At 46.0% G+C, this 19,738-nt stretch overlaps 1 protein-coding gene across 1 annotated transcript in view; it reads right to left on the reverse strand.

Annotated features, from left to right (window-relative positions):
• LOC115314898 (arylsulfatase B-like) overlaps positions 1–19,738 on the reverse strand; it is an 81,605-nt gene that overhangs the window by 24,002 nt on the left and 37,865 nt on the right. The window contains exons 4-5 of the mRNA XM_042289024.1: positions 19,432–19,557; positions 14,109–14,235 (exon numbers count right to left, since the gene is read on the reverse strand). Of these exons, the coding sequence (XP_042144958.1) occupies positions 14,109–14,235; positions 19,432–19,557 (253 nt within the window). The remainder of the gene's footprint in view (positions 1–14,108; positions 14,236–19,431; positions 19,558–19,738) is intronic.

Here is a 19,738-nt window from a genome sequence, read left to right on the forward strand (position 1 = left end):
CGCAGGTATCCAAGTCTTTTAAGAGATTTGTTACATGTCGTATCAATGTGCTTAGACCAAGATAAATCAGGCGTGAAAAGGAGGCCAAGATATTTATATTCAAAAACTCTTTCTAGGCATAACCCGTCAAATGAATAATTAAACACAGAAGGTGATGAACGCCTAGAAAAGGTCATAAAAACCGTTTTACTAAAGTTCAGGTTCATTTGCCAGGTTTTGCACCACGTACAAAAATTCACGAAAGAATTGTTAAGAGTTATATGGTAATCGGAGGAGTTATCACATGATATAGTAAGCAGTCGTCAGCGTAAAGTCGGACCTTAGTGGAAATACAGCGTGGCAAATCATTGATGTATAACAAGAAAAGTAGCGGTCCAAGGACTGACCCTTGTGGAACGCCTGATGATACGTCAACTGTACTAGACTTGGATGAGTTAAAGTAGACAAAGTGAGACCGTTGAGAAAGAAAACTGGATATCCAGTTCACAAGGTGATGATTATTTAGAATTAGGTTAAGCTTGTGTAGGAGTTTAGAATGAGGAACTGTGTCGAAAGCCTTTGACAAATCTATAAATATCGCATCAACTTGGTTACCGATGTCAAGAGACAGACCAATATCATGAACAAACTCTGTTAGTTGTGTCATAGTACTATAACCGCGTCGAAAACCATGTTGGAAATCGCATAAAATATTGTTAGTATCGAGAAACTCTATAACATGCCTGTAGACTATATGTTCCAATAATTTGCATGAATGTGACGTTATAGAAATTGGTCTATAGTTTGACAGTGATTGTAAGTTGCCAGATTTGTATACGGGAATAATTTTTGCGAGTTTCCACGATGAGGGAACTGTGGCCGTTGACAGTGATTTCTGAAAAATAACCGTGAGATACCGACTGCACCGTTGGGAGTACCTGACAATAAATGAATTAGGAATGTCATCAGGACCAGGACTTTTTTTTGTGTCTAACTTCAAAATCAGGTTTAGTACGCCCCAAACGTTCACATCTATGTCGTCAACCGCAGACTGCGAAACATGAGTAAAAGGAGGAACTTCGAAATTATCAACTGTAAATACTGACTGAAAGTACGTATTAAACGCTGTAGCGATTGTCAGCGCGTCCATAGTAGTTACGTCGTTAATTATAAACGAGTTTGAAGTTGTGCTGCCTGGTAAAATAGATTTCCAGAATTTTCGAGGGTTGCATTTTATTAAGTTTTGTAAGGTAACACGGAAATAGAAGTCCTTCGCGGAATTAGTTTTTAGTCGGAGTTCCTCCTCAGCTTGAATAAACTGAGCAGACTTTACTGGGTCAGCGCAACGTTTTCCACTCCGCAGTCTGCCGACCCGTCGCGATAAATGTAATAATTCTTTTGTTATCCAAGGTTTGACAATGTTACTTTTTTTAGTTTTGAGTGGCACAAATCGTTGGATACACGATTTAACCAAGTCTTCAAAAAATGTAATGAGTACATTCACGTCACTGGAGATATGCTGCTGTGTGCAAGTATTTCGGAGTGATTTGGAGCATTGAACAGCTCGCCTAGGGAAAATCTACAAAACATTGCTCTGGTATTGCGCAGGGATGCAGGGACAAACTTGCTACATCATCAACGCACTCCAAATGCTCTTCGATGAACTTCGCCACGTTTTACAAAGGTTGCCCATCTCGAAGGAATGAGAGTTCTAATTAAAGTGCTCCGCAAACTTCGGCCTCAACTTTGTGTACGACAAGACGAGTGACCTTGCGGTACACAGTGGGAAAGTTCACAGCGTGTTCAATTTTGATTGCCTTCGCTCATTTCTGCAGGTTGTTGTCATGGTGCCACTGCAGTAGGCAGAGATGGAGGGCATGCTCCTGCCCTGAGAGAGCCAACCTTCTTCCCCTGGCGACTTTTCTAGGAACATCATTAACCATTTGGCCTTTGGGTGGCCTGGTCACATCACTGCCAACCACCACTGCTACCTACCTACATTCCTACCACAGCTTGCATAAGTTCCAGCTCCATCATTGCTGCAGCAAAGCAACAACATCAGACTGAGCTGTGTTGGTGCCACTGCCACTGTGCTGCAAAACATACGTATCCATTGAAGGAGCACTGCAATAAAAGTTAAAATGTATCTATTTCATCTATGAGCAAGTTATATGTGATTACCCACATCCCTGCTAAACAGCGCACTCTGGCTAGGGCTCAAACAGCACCTTGCCAGAGCATGCCGTTTTGAGCATCCTGACATGGCGCTCCAATTTTACTCTCCACACAGAAAATTTATGTGTTGTCAACATTGTAGACTGTGCATAATGTAACACATTCCTCAGCGTGTGAGGCTATGTTTGAGACTGACTGGTGCTTTAAAAAATCGAACCAGTACGGTAAGACTGTATCTAGGGAGCACAAAACTTCTCTTCCAAAACAGAAAAAAATATATGAAGAAATTTTGGTTATGGTTAGAACGCTGGTGTTGTAGGGTAATGTTATAAATAGGACAAATTTCTCAAAGTTTGTCTGGTTTGAGTTTATGTGCGTTGAAAACATGTCGACGTGCGTTTGGTTGAGCCGCTCAATTAGGCCTTTTGCTTACTGGGCCGAAGCTGTGATGGTGCGGTAAACAACATTACAGGCCTGCAGAAGTTCTTGTACATGTGTTGATAAAATTAAGACACCACAGTGGCTCACCAATTGTTGTGGAGCTCTATGGCATAATAATGCTGAGTCAAAAATCTGAAACCTCCGGAGCAGTGGCAGCTGGCAGTGCGGATCTTTCGACGTGGCTCGTCATATGATCAATTGCCACGACGACCCAGTGGTTTTTTGACGTCGAGGAATGCAGTGGTCCTATAAGATAAATCTAAATTCTTTGAAATGACCGTTCAAGTGAAGGCAACAATAGAAATAAACACGTAGAAAACCGAGGCGGAAGCTTCCTCATTCGGCAGTATGGAAAGTCTTAGACGAATCGCTGTGCACTGCGACATAGCCCCGGCCTTAAGTAACGCTGGGAACATATTTACCTTCGAGTGTTCCAGAAGGCATGGGTATGTATGGGAACTGTTTCTGAGTGAATTCAGTCCTCTTCAGATCATTCAAGGATTGACTGACATCTTGCTCCTAGGTCATGGGTACTGGCTTTAGTAGTATTTCTGTTGCACATGCAAGCTCAAGACTTAAAGAGGCACTAAAGGGGATTCTCCGATCGTCTGTTCTTGGTCCTAACGGTTTCCGCGGGCCCTAAGCATCCTAAAATTCCAAAAATTACAATCACGTGATGCCAATTTCCTTATTAAAAACGTGATGGAAGGCCAGGACACACCTCTTACTGAGCGTATTTTTCTGCTCGGGAAAGGCGGGGCATACCCCATCAGCAGTGTAAGCACGGTGACGATGGGCACTCGTCGGCCAATAAGCCGCCTCTCCTGGAGAGGGGGTTTGCAATTGGCCGACGAGCGCCCATCATCGCCGCACTCACACGGCTGCTGGTGTTAGCCTTGCCCGAGCGGAAAGATCCGCTCAGAAAGGGTTGTGTCCCGACCTTTCATCGTGTTTTTAATAAAGAAATCAGTGTTGCATGATTGTAATTTTTGGATTTTACAATGGTTTAGGGCCGATAGAATCAGTATTGACCAAGAACAGACGATCACAAAATCCTCCTTAGTGCCCCTTTAAGCAATGATGGTGTGAAATTCTGTGGTGGTCCTTTCACATATATTTGATGTTACCTTCATCTGAGCGAGTCATGTGATATAGCCCTAGCTTTCCTCTTGCAAGTTCTATGAAAGAAATCAAACCACCTTTTAAAGTTCCAGGTTAAATTTGAGCAGCCTCTTTATTTTTCAGCTTGCTTGAGCTGCTCGAGCTTCAGAAGTACGAGTTCTTTTTTAGCTCGCTTTACTTCCATTTCCAAGCTGTGCTCCGTTGCCCTTTTTGCAATTTGTCGTCATTGCCTTCCTTCATGAGACGGAGGCGGAGTGCGTGCTCCTCTCGCAGTAAGGTCTCTCTTACCTCATTTTCTTTAGCTAAGCTGCTCTCTAGGACCGCCATCCTGCCTTTGGGTAGCCTAGTGGCGGCGCGGCTTGAGGCGTCAGTTCCATCAACGCTGTACCTAGCAGCGGCTGCAGGCGGCTGGGTGGCATGAGCTCGAGAGTGCCCATTGCTTTGAGCTGCTCCCGTGTCTACAGCACTGGCGCTTGCGCAAGCTGCTCACGTGACCTCCGGCTCGCCGAGGGGGCTTGGGCTTGTAGGCCGATTGTGGGCATCTGAAATGAAAAGGGTGAGCAGATATCTGGTTGAGGATTATATGCAGCACGTTGCTTACAATTTACATACCAGAAATTATGTAGTGAGCTCAATCGTTGATTACGGCAATCAGCCATATTTCACTCCACTGCATGTTTCTATTCTGGTGTTAATTTTTCTGCTTATTGTTCATTGTTCAAGTCACTTGCATCCAAAGTAACAAAAGTTACTCTAATGACAGAGACGAGGCAACCAGAACCTGTGATGGCTTGATAATGTTACTAATTGTACTGGTTGTCACACTGAAAGTGTGGAAAACAATTGTCTCAGTGAGTCTCTGTTCTGTCATTCCAGTCGCTTTGAACGCAACTCTGAACCAGGCTTTACATGGTCCACGCTTTATATATGTCCGACTTCGTGAATACAGGAATTTAAACCAAAACATGCAGTGTTGCATGCATGGTTTTATGGAAGCAGTCTATTTGGTCAAGCTATTATGTAACATTACACTAGGAAAGATGCCATGGCCCTCTCCTAGCGTGACTTTGTCTGCAGCTCAAGTGTATTTTGAAAGTGCAAATGTTTTGATACACATTTTATAGCTTTATAAGTATAGGGACTATTCACTTGCGGCTTACGTGCAAGTTGTGTGCGGTGCATTCTGGGTATATCACCATCTTTGGGTCCCCGACAGCAGACAGTCGCGTGGGCACACCAGGATCAGCCGCACTACACCACGAATCTTTAGAGAGTTTTCGTAAACCATTTTCCCACCTCCGCTCTCCGAAACAAGGACGCCAGAGCTGCACCTGAGCGGCGCTAGCCTTGCCTGCAGAGTCCCAGATCTCATAGCGGGTTGCGGAGAATGTTGCGGGACAGCATAAATAACCTATGAAAACTCACTTTTCTCTGGTTTTGTTGACACCAGAATTTTCAGCGCCAGTATGGTGTTGTGCGTGATGATCGACTGCCGAAGCAAGTTGCAGTTGAAGAAGAAAAAAGAAGAGAGCAAGCTTGGGGACTCCCATTTCTTCAAGACTTCTAGAGTTTGAACACTCGAGTGCGAGAAAGTATGGTCGCTCTCTGTAAGAAGGCACCGCAAATGGCTTGCACGCGTCAACCGGAAATACCTCGACGTAAACGTCGACAAGTACCGAGTGTGCTCAAGGCACTCCATCTCGGGTAAGTGTGGGCCCCATTTGCTTTCGTCGGACATGAACAGAAAGATTTGCACAAAACTTCGGCAGCCGCCCGTCGCTGCAGCTCATCGTGACGTGCGTCGCTTGCATGTGGTCTCGATGAAACGAGTGACAGGGGGTCCAGTTTGGTCGCTTTGTCTGGAAGAATTGCTCATATTGTCGCGCGCAGGGCTTAGAAAGCAACGCTCGGTCACGGACCAAGGGTCATCGTTCTTGGCTCAGCACACGTAAAAGATCCTTCGGCTCAGTTACACCAGCCATCGCCGGACCACCGCATACCATCCGCAGACCAACGGGCTAACGGAGCACCTCAACAAGACGATCGCCGACATGATCTCCATGTACGTCGACGTAGAACACAGGACGTGGGATGAGGTATTACCTTACGTCACATTCGCCTACAATACTGCAGTTCAAGAAACAACCGGGTTTACATCATTCGAGCTGGTGCATGGCAGAAAAGTGGCCATGCTGGACGCGATGCTGCCCCATGAGCCAGTGGATGACGGATGCGATGATGCTCATGTGGTCAGTCAGAGAGCCGAAGAGGCCCGCCAACTAGCCCGCCTTCGAATCCACGATCAACAGCGTGTCGACGCTCGCCGGTACAATCTTCGTCGCCGCGACGTCCACTTCCAGCCCGGAGACAGAGTTTAGGTGCGGACGCCGATTCAGCGTTCGGCGAACTCAAGCGAAAGCTCCAGTCACCCCCTATCCTCGGGCATTTTGATCAGTCGGCGGAGACAGAAATCCACACGGACGCCAGCAATACCAGCCTCGGTGCGGTACTCGTTCAGCGACAAGAAGGAGCAGAGAGAGTAATCGCTTACGCAAGCCGGGCGCTGTCTAAGGCAGAACAAAAGCAGGAATAAATGATAGAAGTTACGTCTGGAACAAGAATAAAAGATAACTTTCTAGAGGTCCATGACTGAGCGTTGCTTTCTCAGCCCTGCGTGCGGCAATATGTGGTTCATACCTTAGGCCTAGTTGTGGTGAAATTTGAATAGCAACAAAGAAACATGTTCAAGAAACTCGAATGTGAGCTTATCTCAGGAGCAGCGGAAAAACGGCCCTGTAACAAATCTCCACTCACGAGTTTCTTTTTGCCACCCTTTGGTTGCCACAGTTCGGGCAAAAAGAATCACACTCCCATCCCGCTCTCATACGGCTCTTTTCTTGTTGATTCCAAAAGATGCGACACAACACCGCTGTTGGTCGGTCTGTCAAAACCAAATGCAACCGACGCATGTTACGATAACCAGCAGCGACGGGCGAGGTTTTGTGGAAATCTTATCGTTCATGTCCGACGAAAGCAAACGATGCCGACACTATTGCGAAACGAAGTGCCTTGAACACACTCGGTACTTGTCGAGGTAAGTACAAAACGAGCGTGTTGGTAACGGTAATTAGACATGAGGAAGAAACATAGAAAGGGGGTACGGACAACGAAGACTTCCAACTAGCAACAACATTTATTGACCCGAAGTTTGCATATATAGGTGAAGGAGGGGAGGGTGAAAGACGCTACACTGGAAAGTGGGAAAGCGATGGGAGAGAGTATAGAGCCAGGGAAATGAGGGACGATCCCGTGGGGTAGACATCTAATCGCTCGGAGCCGCTGAAACGAGGGACGTCAGCTCTGGCCCCAGGAAGTTTATCTCCCTCCTGGATAAGCCTATGGACGGGGATCCGAAGTTGCTGTGACTGTAGTGCATGTTGACGCCAAAGTTCAGGCGGACCTTCAACGAGATTTTCCCGATGCGAAGGTTTTTCGTTATGTTGACGATTATCTCATCCTACACTCCACCATCTCCGACTCTGCAGCCATAGAGACCGTGTTCCAGAAGAACTCACACGGGCTTACGTTCACCAAAGAGGCCCCCTCCCCTGAGGGCTTACAGTTCCTGGATCTCAGGTTGGTCCCAACTAGCAAAGGTATCTGCTGGGCTCACCAGCAGAGGTCCTCTAAGCCCGTTCTTCCTTTCAACAGCTCACACTCAAGGAATGTAAAAAATGGGATCGTTCGAAATCTAGTTGCTTCGGCAAAGGTTAAATCCTGTCAGCACCTTTCCACCCCCAGCCTATCCAAGCAGATTAGTCGCCTCATAAAGGCAGGATACCCGAGAGACCTGATTGAAACAACAATCAAAAGACTTGTCGCGGGGCAGAAGTCCAAACCCCTCCCTCCTAAGTCACGCTTCGCGTGCATCCCCTACATACACAACACCTCACATCGCCTGAAATCTATTGCGCTCGGCTTCAACACCAACGTTGTATTTTCCTGCAAGTTCAAATTAGCTTTTATTTGTAGAAAGGTCAACAACCCCGGTCCAGCGCCCCCGTGCCAGAAAAAGCACCAGACCAATTATGTAACCTGCTGCAAAGAGTGCGTGTATTCGATTCCCATGTCCTGCGGTGCTAAATACATCGGACAGACGGGCCGATGCCTAAACGATCGGGTGAGGGAACATGCAAACGAGATCAAGAAAGCCGCCTCCGACACTTCGGAGATTTGTTACCACCCGATTGCCAAACACACCTCTGAGTGCAGCGAACCCTGTTCGGCCGACCTTCCCTCGACCACCAGGATTGGAGGTCACGCCTCAAGATACGGACGAGAGATCATGGAGGCCTTCGCCATGCACTACAGTCACAGCAACTTCGGATCCCCGTCCATAGGCTTATCCAGGAGGGAGATAAACTTCCTGGGGCCAGAGCTGACGTCCCTCGCTTCAGCGGCTCCGAGCGATTAGATGTCTACCCCACGGGATCGTCCCTCATTTCCCTGGCTCTACACTCTCTCCCATCGCTTTCCCACTTTCCAGTGTAGCGTCTTTCACCCTCCCCTCCTTCACCTATATATGCAAACTTCGGGTCAATAAATGTTGTTGCTAGTTGGAAGTCTTCGTTGTCCGTCCCCCCTTTCTATGTTTCTTCCTCATGTCTAATTGTCGAGGTCTTCCCCGTTTGATCTGCGCGAGCTATTCGCGTTGCCTTCTCACGGAGAGCGGCCACTCTTCCTTGCACTCGTTTGTTTAGACCCTCGAAATCAGTCTTAAAAAAAAAAAAAAAAAAAAACAAAACAACACGAGTCCCCAAACTTGCTCTCCTTTTTTTTATTCTTTGGCTGTGACTTGATGCGGCAGCCGACCATTACACACGACTCCATACTGGGGCTGAAAATTCTCGGGTATTTGAAACCAGAGAAAGATTTGTGGCGTAGTGTGACTGGTTCTGGCGCGGCCGCGACTGTCTGCTGTCAGGGACCCAAAGATGGTGATGTACCCAGAATGCACCGCACACAACTTGCACGTAAAGGCTCTGTTATACTCCGACGTAACGCGTGCGCGCGTGCGAGCGCGTCACAGCGACGCCACGTCGGCGAAAACCCGACGCTCTATACTCCGGCGTCTTGGCGTAACCGACGCGACCGGCGGCGTTCGACGCAGCATAACCACCTCGACGCCAAAATGGAGCATGCCGTATTCCGCGCCGGCCGCGCCGGCGACGACGGACCAGGATGCATCACGCGCTGGCTCTCGGCAGCCCTCCCGCGGGAAGCGCGGCGAATACGAGCAATAGCAGACGACGGGAGCACTTCGTGTGGCGCCATGTTCGAAGAATCGGACTCGGTCGGGGGTCGAGAAGCTGATCGAGGGAATTCGTCCTCACCTGTGTTTCTACGACACGGGGAAGCTTGAGTACCGTAGACCGTGCGCTTGTCAAAGATGTGGCGTATAAACATTTACCACCTACGCAGGCGGTGCACCAACAGTGCAAGCGCGAGTTTTCGTCGTGCAAGGTACGTCCACGGCATCGCTCGTACTTGGCGCTCAAGAAGCGCCAGAATTTTCGTCTGCTATTCGGAACGAAAAGAAACCGGAAGTGGCGCACTCTCACAGGAAACGTGCCCTCGTAGTCAGATTCTGCGCATGCGCCACGCCGGCGGCCCACCGACGCACAGCCGCGGGAGTCGCTGGGGACGCCGGAGTATAAAGAGGGCGAATTTTTGACTCGCGCGGCGTGACTGACGTGACGTAGCCGACTTCGGCCGGCGTTCGCCTGCGCGCGCGTTACGTCGGAGTATAACAGAGCCTTAAGTCGCACGTGAACATACAAGACTGACGGTCACAAATCTGTACCAATGTGTTGCAACTTGCACAGACGCATTATGCATGTAACACTGTACCCATGTAGTTGTAATGCTCTTCCTCGCCGTCGATCATTGGCTGAAGCAGCCGCAAAACCGGCTCGCTCTGGACAGGGGGCAGGTATGATGCCCCATCGCAGTCGTCCTCGTTGGGGAAGCGCGCGGCCATGTGCCCCGCCAATGCCCCGACAAGCAGTGAGATGGCACTCACGGGGGCAGGGGGGCATCCCCCTTCTAATGGCAGTTTTATATATGTCAAGGCACTGGATAAAATCACGGATAACGCGCACCTAATTCCATACAAAGACAAAGTAAGGGAATACTAGCATGTTTACTTGTTATGTAAAAACATAAAGACAGCGACTGAATCGTCACGACAATAAAGTTATGCCACTGCACAGACAAAACAATCGTTCCCCAAAAACTCCACAACGTGTTATTTGTAGAAGATTCAGATAAAACTGAGCAGACATAGCTATGGAGACAATCAAAAACTCAACTGCGCTCGTCACACTGTGTGTATGTTACGGTCTTGCTATACTCGTTGATCTAACCTCTCAACATAAATATTGATGGGGAACCTCTGACAATACGAAATGACACAAGCTGGCGAAAAGGCAGTATAAAAGGCTGCAATAGCGAGATCCGCGAATCGCACTCGTTGAAGTGCTTCGATTGCTCAAAGTAACTTGGTTACTCACCTGTCTTGTGAATTTTTCGCTTCTGTTCTGATTCTTCTTCTTTCCACTTCTGTTTGAGATTTCCCCAACATTTTTTTAGCTGTTTAGAGTCTCGTGGACTGACCCCAGGCATGCAGTTATACTCAGTGCTGAGTCGCTCCCACGTTTCCGCCTTCAGAGTTGCTGACGAAATGTCGGTTTTTTTTACATTCTAATACAGTTTTATGCTTCTGCACAAGCCCAATTAGAATATGCTTCTCATCGAGAGTAAAGCGCGGCGCGGATTTTTTGTTAGTTGCCATTGAGAGGTTGGGGAAATCTCAAACAGAAAAGATGAGAGCGACGACGGCGATCGGCTTGAAGCACGCTCGCGAGTCCCACCTACGCTCGCGCGGTGCGAACGTTGCCAGATGAAAACATCGTTTTGTCTAAAATGCGCGTGCAACTTTCGTTTTTAAAACATTTATGATGATAGATTTGGCAATTTCTGAGTGCTGAACAAGTGTAACAAAAAAAAAAAAACTTTACTAAATAATTTGTTTTTCAAATATACAACAAATTTTAAGTGTAAAAGAGCACGATACTCTCGCTCCCAGAGGTGGAGTCCCGCGACTGGCCGTGACTACAACCGGACTAGACGAAGGAAGTGCGCCGGTGGGTCTATGAAATGAAAAAGCCAACTTGAGCGCGTTCAAGTCAAGGCGGGTCTTGAGGCGATCTTCAGCAAGTCGAGGCGCGGCTTCAAGTTAAGTTACATCTATGAATTCGGGGGTTAGGTCATCTATCGCTTTCTCGACCTCTGATTAACTAATCGGATCTTCTAAAAACGTCGTAGTACCACTATCTAGCTTCGGCTGACTTGGCAAAAATTCTGTATCAAGCCCCTTTTCTTTTGGTATTTTCTTTTCAAACAAATGTGTATAATACTCAACAAAAGCATGCTGAATACTGTCCTGATCTTGAGTTATTGCAGTTCTGTACTCTATTTCTTCAATCCGGTTCCCGCTGGCATACTTTTTTCCAACGCAAGTGCCCGATTTGTGGGCGTTTCCTTGACAATCAATTTCCTCGCACGGGCACGAACGATCGCCCCTTTATGTCTCTCTTCATCTATTTTCTCATGCTTAGCCTTGATAGCGCTTATGTCGTCTTTGAAAGCTCTTGGCGTTCTCTCCTCCTCTACATAAAGCCTTTGTAAATCCTGTCGAAGACCGTTCTCTACCCTTCGCTCTTCCCGCGTTATATTAGTTGCTCGTTCAATCGCATCAATCTTAACTTGCTGTTTAAATAGTTTCCACTCCTCACATATGTTATTTTCCGAAACACCTTCTAGTCTGCCCAGCCTACTTTCGATTTTCCGTATTAATTCTTGGTCCTCGAGAAGCTTTCAGTTTAACTTCCACAACTCCCACGAAAAGCTAGTTTGTTTCTTACGCTGACTCAAGGTAAAACTCACCGAACTGTGATCGCTAAACGAGACATGACTGACCGCGAAGTCGTTACACTGGGGTACTAAATCCGCTGAAACATATACCCTGTCAAGCCTGGCATGACTTGGTGGTGCGTTAAAAGGACCCAATGTCCCGGTGTTATGCAGGGTGCCAGGTCTTCGAGCCCCTTATTTTGAATCAACTGATTTAAAACTTCCCTAGACCTATCACTATTTCGTCTTTGATTGGTCCTGTCTTCTGGCACAATTAAAGTCTCCCAGCAATATCGTAAAACTGTCACTGATTACAAATCTGTCAATATATTCAAAAAAGGCGCGTCGCTCACTCTCCACGTTTGGCGCATAAATGCACATAACCCTCCATTTTTGATTTAGGAAAACAAAATCGCAGAGAACAAGCCTTCCCGAATCACACGATACAACGTTCTCTTCGATGAGCCCAGCAGCTCTCCTCAAGGACAGACAACATCCTCCAGATCTACCTACAGCATGGCTGACGCAGACATTGTACCTCGACGTAAACAGTTTCACCAGAAACTCGGTCTGACATTCACTCTCGACCTTTGTCTCCCGAACCGCCAAAACGTCTAGGTCCCTCTCTAGGAGAAGTCGACTCAGCTGACACTGTCGGCGGCGTGCCGCAAGTCCCCTGACGTTCTACGCGCAGACCAGACGTTAGTTGTGCGTTTTTTTTTTGCGTCAGACCCAGCTTCCTGCGATTACCCTTTGCATCATATCGTACCAGGGTCGCTACTCACTGCGACAGACCCCCGTCGCGGGCCAGCGACGAGGACCGCAGTTTGCTGACGTAGCGACCTTTTAGTTTGCTGACGTAGCGAAAAAGGGAGGCAGGCGTTGTCGCCTGCCTCCCTTTTTTGTTGGCTTCAGGAGCTGTCTCCGTGCGCTTCTCGTCCCGAACTGTCGCCTCCGCCCTCTTGTTGTCATGTCCTTCGACTGTCGCCTTGTCCCGCTGTGCCCTTTCAAACGGCGTCGGCAATGTTGTGGCCTCCTCTGCTTTCGCCTCATCCATGATGAGGTCGCATCCCTCTTCGCTCGCTCGGCTGACTACAGCACTCGCGTACGTGCGTGCGCAGCCTTGGTCCACATGACCAAAGCCACGGCATTGCCCGCACCGAGGTACACGCGGCAATCGCGTCGTATATGCCCTTGCCTTCGGCACCGCAGGCAAAGCGGTGCCCGCCCGGGTGCGACAACGAGCATTGTGCCCCCCTGAAGACTTGGCTGATGAGGTACGTTCTCCAGCGGCTTGCCTTCCTTGAGTGTCAGCTCAGCGATCCTGGTGGTCGACTCGATGTCTTCGAAGCCTTCCACTCGCCACTTCTCTTTGGTCACCTCGTGAACTGTGCCGTACTCTTCCAGTGCCTTCCAGAGAGTGTCGTTGGATACGTCGGACGGGACCCAATGTAACTTGGCCCAAACTTTCTGCCGTTGGGGTCTAGGGGGACGCACAGCTTTCTCTTCACCGTGAGCCGGCCAAGCTGTAGAAGTCGTTCTTTCGCTGCCGCACTCTTTAGGCTACAGAGCCACACGTGTCCATTTGGTACACACTTAGCCCTGCTATATCCTTACGAAGGTCCGCTTTTTCCATAGGCTCCTTGAAGTCGACGATCCTTTTAGGCCTGGCGTTTACATCGCAGTGAAGGTAGACTTGGTTTTTTTCATTGTCTCCAGCCGGCAACGTCGGCAGCACGATCCGATAGTCGGCAGGGATGCAAAAAGGCCTGTCACCACGGCCGGCGTCGGCCGTTATCACCTCGCTATCAGAGCGAGCCATCGCGCGTTCGCATTCTTCGACTGCCGAGCGCTATCCCTCGGCCACCGATTCCCCGAAGGTTACTAAATCGTTCAATATTTTTAACTGCTTGAAGCACGATGGAAGCGCGGAAGCGCGATAAAGTTACCACTCCCTCAACAGGCGCAAGGCAAGCAGTCCGAAAAGGCGCATTTTAACATCGTTCTCCGCGTTTTCGCGCCGAAATCCCTGTGCTTGTAGCATGAGTGGTGATTTTAGCGCACCTCCGCGAACCCCACGGGCTTTAAGTCTTTTTAAAATAAACTAAGACAGTGGTTTTCGATGACGCTAAGGAATTTTTTAATCGGAAACACATGTTTATTTTAACGGATTAAAAGGGCAATGAACAAAACTTTAGTTAATTATTCGACTTGTGACGATTTGTCTCTTTATATTTTCTCCCCCTGGCCGTGTAACTCACCCACGCGGACCGCATTATAGAGTATCTTTCAGAGGTTTTTTTTAATAAACAGATTCGAAGTAAAACCAAACAACCTGTTTACATTATGGCTATAGAGCTAGCCTAAATTCGTATGATCACAGTTACGTTCATCTTTAATTTAGCGACATCCCTTACCTGCAAATATTGTCCGGTTCCTTTCACCGATGTTGGGAAACTTGTCTATGTTCTCTTGTGGTGCTTGAAGAAGGTCCTCCTCATTTCCACAGTGCACAGATTGGTATGCAAGGTAGAGGTAGAAGGGCTGGAAGGAGCGCACGACGCGAGACACACCCGGGACAAATATTATTAAATAAATAAATAATTGGCACACTTTTAAGCCGCACTCACAACATGACGCCACGTGACACTAACGTCATGTGGCACCGTAACGTCGCGTGACATGAAGGCGTCGCTTGACATGTCGACGTCATGCCGTCAGAGCAACACGAGCAAGGAAAGTCCGTTGAGGGTTGCCATGTACAGCTATCGCTCTAAAATAGTGAACGGATGCGAGTCAGAACAATAAAACGAGGGTGCAAGTCAGCTGGCGGAGGTTAAACATGATGACTTTACCCCAGAGTGATGAATCAAAATCGAGACGATTTAAATTGTGATTCAAGTGGGGATTTATATCGTGATTTAAATCGAATCGGTTTTACAATATTTATTAAGATCAAATTTGTTTTCGGAAAAATAATGAAAACAATGTCTTATTTACCGTTTGTCTGTTTGATGCTGTTTATGTGTATTATTTTATATTTTAAATAAAGAAATCGTAAAGCAAAAAAGATTTATATCAGGCTGAAAACGAGCACAGAACAGTGGTCGTGCATAGGCCGACGAAACGTTGAGCTTTACTCTTTCAACCATTCCCTTCGTTCGTCGGTTACGTAACATCCTATCGCAAGTAAATGAGAACGCGAGAAAAAGTAAGACTAGAAAAGTATTGTCATATTGCAAGAAAATTAGGACGCAAAATAAAAAGCAAATAAAAATATTTCACTGCTTGAAAATATATCAAGCTGCTTTTTTCCTACCTTTTTCTTTATTTCCTACCTTTTTCTCGAAGACTTTTACCAATCATTCTCTGTTAATCTCGAGGAAAGAACCGTCAATGAAAATTGGACGCTCTATAAAAATAAGCTATCCCACTTAGTTGAGCGCTTCATCCCATTGACCCGCATCATATCAGATAACTGTCACCCATGGTATAACAAAGCGGTGCATAGTCATGCTAACAAGAAAAAGCGACTTTATAAACGAGCGAAATCTGTCAACAATGCAGCCTCGTGGGATGCATATCATGCGTGTGCTAGAACATACAAAACCGCCATTGCTGATGCTAAAATTAAGTTTTATACTCACGACCTCCCCAACATTTTAACAAATAAACCCAAAAAGTTCTGGAAAGTGGTCAACCCAGCTCTGTCTCTTCCATTGCAGTTCATTAACGACAACGGCATCCCACTTTCAGACGAAGATAGCGCTCTTTACCTCAACAATTTCTTCACATCAATCTTTGCTAAAGAAGACTTGCTAAACGTTCCCGACTCATGCCCATTAACTCACCCCCAGATGAATCCTATCATAATTGACCACGCAGGTGTATTGAAAGCAATAGAAAACCTAAAGGTTTCCTCGAGCTCTGGAGATGACCAAATTAATTCGAAGGTATTAATAAACACTAAACATATTTCTTCTGTTTTTCTCTGTGACATTTTCTCACAATCGCTCACGCTTTCCATAATTCCACGTGACTGGAAAATAGCGAACGTAATACCTGTCCACAAAACTGGTGATCGCCAACTAATAAGTAATTACCGTCCCATCTCTCTCACGAGTGTTCCATCTAAGCTCATGGAGCATATACTTTACTCAAATATAATAAACTTTCTTGACTCTCATAACCTTCTTTTTAAACATCAGCACGGATTTCGTAAATCTTACTCTTGTGAAACCCAGCTAACCGCCTTCCTTACTGATATTTACTCAAGCTTTGATTTGAATATTCAGACCGACGCCATTTTCATTGACTTCTCCAAAGCATTTGATAAAGTACCCCACCAACGTCTTTTAACAAAGCTTAACGATATTAATATTTATCCCACTGTTATTAAGTGGATTTCTGAATTCCTAATTAACCGTAAGCAATATTCCTCCGTTAACAACGTAAAATCTCCCACCTCTACCGTAACGTCAGGTGTCCCCCAGGGAACCGTACTGGGCCCCCTTCTGTTCCTAATCTATATTAATGATCTCCACCTTAATATCGCTTCTTCTGTGCGGCTGTTCGCCGACGATTGTGTCATTTACCGACCCATTCTTTCAAACCATGATCATCATGCTCTCCAGGAAGATCTAGAGTCTGTAATCCATTGGTGTGAAAAATGGCAGATGACATTAAACTTCAATAAATGTAGATCCCTATCAATTTCCCGCAGTTCGCGTGTCACACCATTTTCGTATTACCTCTCTAACACTCAAGTAATAGCATGCTCATCTTATAAGTACCTGGGTGTTCATCTCACCTCTGACCTATCATGGACTAGTCACATAACTTCTGTTATTTCTGATACTAACCGTTCTCTCGGATACTTGCGCCGTAACCTTAAACTTGCTACACCCTCCGTAAAACGACTAGCGTATACTACTCTTATAAGATCGAAATTAGAATACGCCTCATCTATATGGTCCCCATGGCAGTCCTACCTTGCAAATAATCTAGAATCCGTCCAAAACAGAGCCCTTCGTTTTATTTATAACAACTACTCACCATATACCAGCATATCAGGATTACGCCAATCAGCTAACCTTCATTCACTTTCCCTTCGCCGCGAGTATCACGCCTTTCTCTCCTCCATCGAATTTTCTATCACAATAGCCACCTTAAAGAATCACTGCTATCACCTCCCCATCGTATTTTCCCGCGTCTAGATCATTTATGTAAATTACGTCCAATTCGATCATCAACTGTTTCTCACCAGACTTCCACACTACCATTGGCCATCGAGGATTGGAATTCACTACCTCATAACATCGTTTGTATTAATGATACTACTAAATTTGTTGAAGCCATTACCCTCTCTTTATCTAACCTACCTAGCTAGCTTACAGTGTTATAATTGTGTTTACTGTTCTATTTGTTTTTGTTTTATTGCCACCCCCTTGTATAATGCCCCACGGGCCCTCAAGGAAAATAAATGATGATGATGATGATGATTTCATTACCCCTAATTGCTCCAATGGGGCATTATATAGGGGAAGGGGATCATATAAAACACATGTATAATTGTATAAATACTATCTATACAAAAGAGAAAGAAATAGTGGACTGAATGACACCAATACAAATATCGATGACAAATCCACAGACAATAGTCCCAACAATCACCCACGCAGAGACAAAAAGGGCTCGAGGTACACCTAAGCCCTTCCTATGAGTTGTGAATGCGAAAGCATGAATGTCGTTCTTACGCGTGTCCTGGTCAAGTGGCCGATTGCACTGACATCGGCCGTGCCGCCGCCCTCCGCAGCGGCGGCACGGCCGATTCCATTCCCGCGCCCCGGCGGTCGGCGCAAGCGCGTCAGCCGATTCCTTGTACCGGCGCGCTGGCGGCGCGGGCACGCAGCGCCATAAGGTGGCGGTCGTTGAAACTGACGTGTAGCGCCAAATGGGAGCCTCGTTTCTTGAAACTATGACGCGCGCCAGCCAATGGGACCGAAGCCGAAATGTCACTCCGCTCCTTTGGAATCGGGCAGTTTAGGTGCCGTTTGGCGCGACTTCAAAGCTTGTGACGTCGGCTCGCTCCATGGGACAGTTAATGCTTTAAACGAATCAGAAACGCTGTTTCTAAGCGAGCGAGAGACATGTTGATAAGTGGAGGGTCATTAAGAATCACGAAGCAGTGGCATGAAGATGATTTATTTGTCAAGTCATTCGAGTCAATCGTGACAAGAACGAAGAGGAAATTTAAAGAAATTAGTTTTATAAAATGGAATGTTAACATTGTCAGGGTGATCATGACGAGGGGAATTGCTCGTGTGTGGTAGAATGTTAGCTTGACAAAATTAGAATGAGCTATAAAACATTTTATGAGAATGGGACATCGTGGCGAGGTACCTCCTGTGATTGAGCAGCCATAAACCATTGAAACCTTCAAGCTGTCTGACACTTACAGGAGACCATATTTTAGTATGAACCCAATTAATTACCCTGCTTTATACTGATGCAATACTGCCGATAAGGTATTTTTGATGCAAGTTTCAAAGAATAGTTCTATATTCCAACCTTGGCCTGTTGAGAGTGGTGTACGCAAGTAGTTTAGTTTGGACCGTTTCCATGTACAAATGCTCTCGTAATAAAAATAAAATTATAGTTGGATCTGCCCTCTTAGTACCGTATTCTATATGGACCGCCTCAGTATTTGTATGAACTTACTTTTTCTAAATTTGAATTTATAGTCTTGTAATTGTAATGAAGCCTTGTAAGACGATTAGTAAATATCGTAGTTTTCTTGTTTTTACTACATTTATTTGCATTTGTCATGTATCACACCATAAAAGTAGGCTATCGAAGCAACTTTGAAGAGCAAGACAGCCATCATTATCTGATATGTGGCGGTAAACAACAGAAACTTCGGTAAATAGGCGATTTATTTTTTATGAAAGGTAATTTGGAAGGTCGTTTACATACACTGAAAACAAATGTGCGCCAAACATAGATCCTTGGGGAACTCCCGATTTAACATCTAGGGGGGTCAGCCGATGACACAGGTGATAAGCGTTTGATTTCGATTGTTCAGAAAATCTCGAATCCCTGTAATTACACTTTTGTTAATTTTAAGACATTGTAATGTGTTTTATAAAACGTCTGCGAGGGACACAAACAAATGACTTTGAAAGATCGATAAGAACTGCGTCAGTTCAGGAAGATGAGTGAATGCTGGGGTATAAATCAGTTGCCGGTTCAAAACGTTAACATTTACATGAAAGGCCTCTTTGAAAACCATGCTAGCTAGGAACAAGAGTATTATTAGAAGTCAAGTGTTTAATTACAGATGAATGTATTATATGCTCAAGACGTTTGCAGCGAACAGACGTTCCTTCCTCCGAATTTGTTTTTAGTGATCGGACGGATTGCTTCATCAATCTGTCAGGTATAAGAACACTCCTTGTGATTAAGAAGCACACCGTTCATGGGTATACACTAATTTAAATCTAAAAAATCTGATTTAGGTGAAATAAATCTGACTTCGCCAAAATAAATTTGATTTACTTTATTTCTATTTCTTTTCTGTCTTAAGCGGGATTCGGATTTCACAAATGTACGGCATGTACACGTAGATGTGTTTGTGTTTGCTGTTGTTAAACCCCAGTCTCGGGCAAAGTCACAATATGTATCCGCTTTGTTTCTTTGCTTTGATCACAGGTGCGCAAGAGAGATAGCGAGTCCTATTACCTTCGAAGCATCGCGGTTCTTGATGAGCGATTTCGCTCTTTCTGTGTACAGGTGAGAGGAGTAAATTCCGCTTACGTTCCTCAACGGCTCGGTGTTTAGCCAAAAATCGAGACCCGTTCGATTGTCCTGAAGAAAAAGGAGAAATTGGCACCAACTTTTAACTCCGAAAATTTAAGATGCACGTAATGCTGTAGCTAAGTAGCGATCGTTTCAATTGGTTTAGAAGACAATGAACTGTCGTTTAAAGACTAAAGGGAAACCTATATGTTTAACCATTCTTGCGCCAAATTTTGTGGGGAACCTGAAT

This window comes from Ixodes scapularis, unplaced genomic scaffold (genome assembly GCF_016920785.2).
Source record: "Ixodes scapularis isolate PalLabHiFi unplaced genomic scaffold, ASM1692078v2 PGA_scaffold11__112_contigs__length_91849675, whole genome shotgun sequence".
NCBI classification, from domain to species: Eukaryota; Metazoa; Arthropoda; class Arachnida; order Ixodida; family Ixodidae; genus Ixodes; species Ixodes scapularis.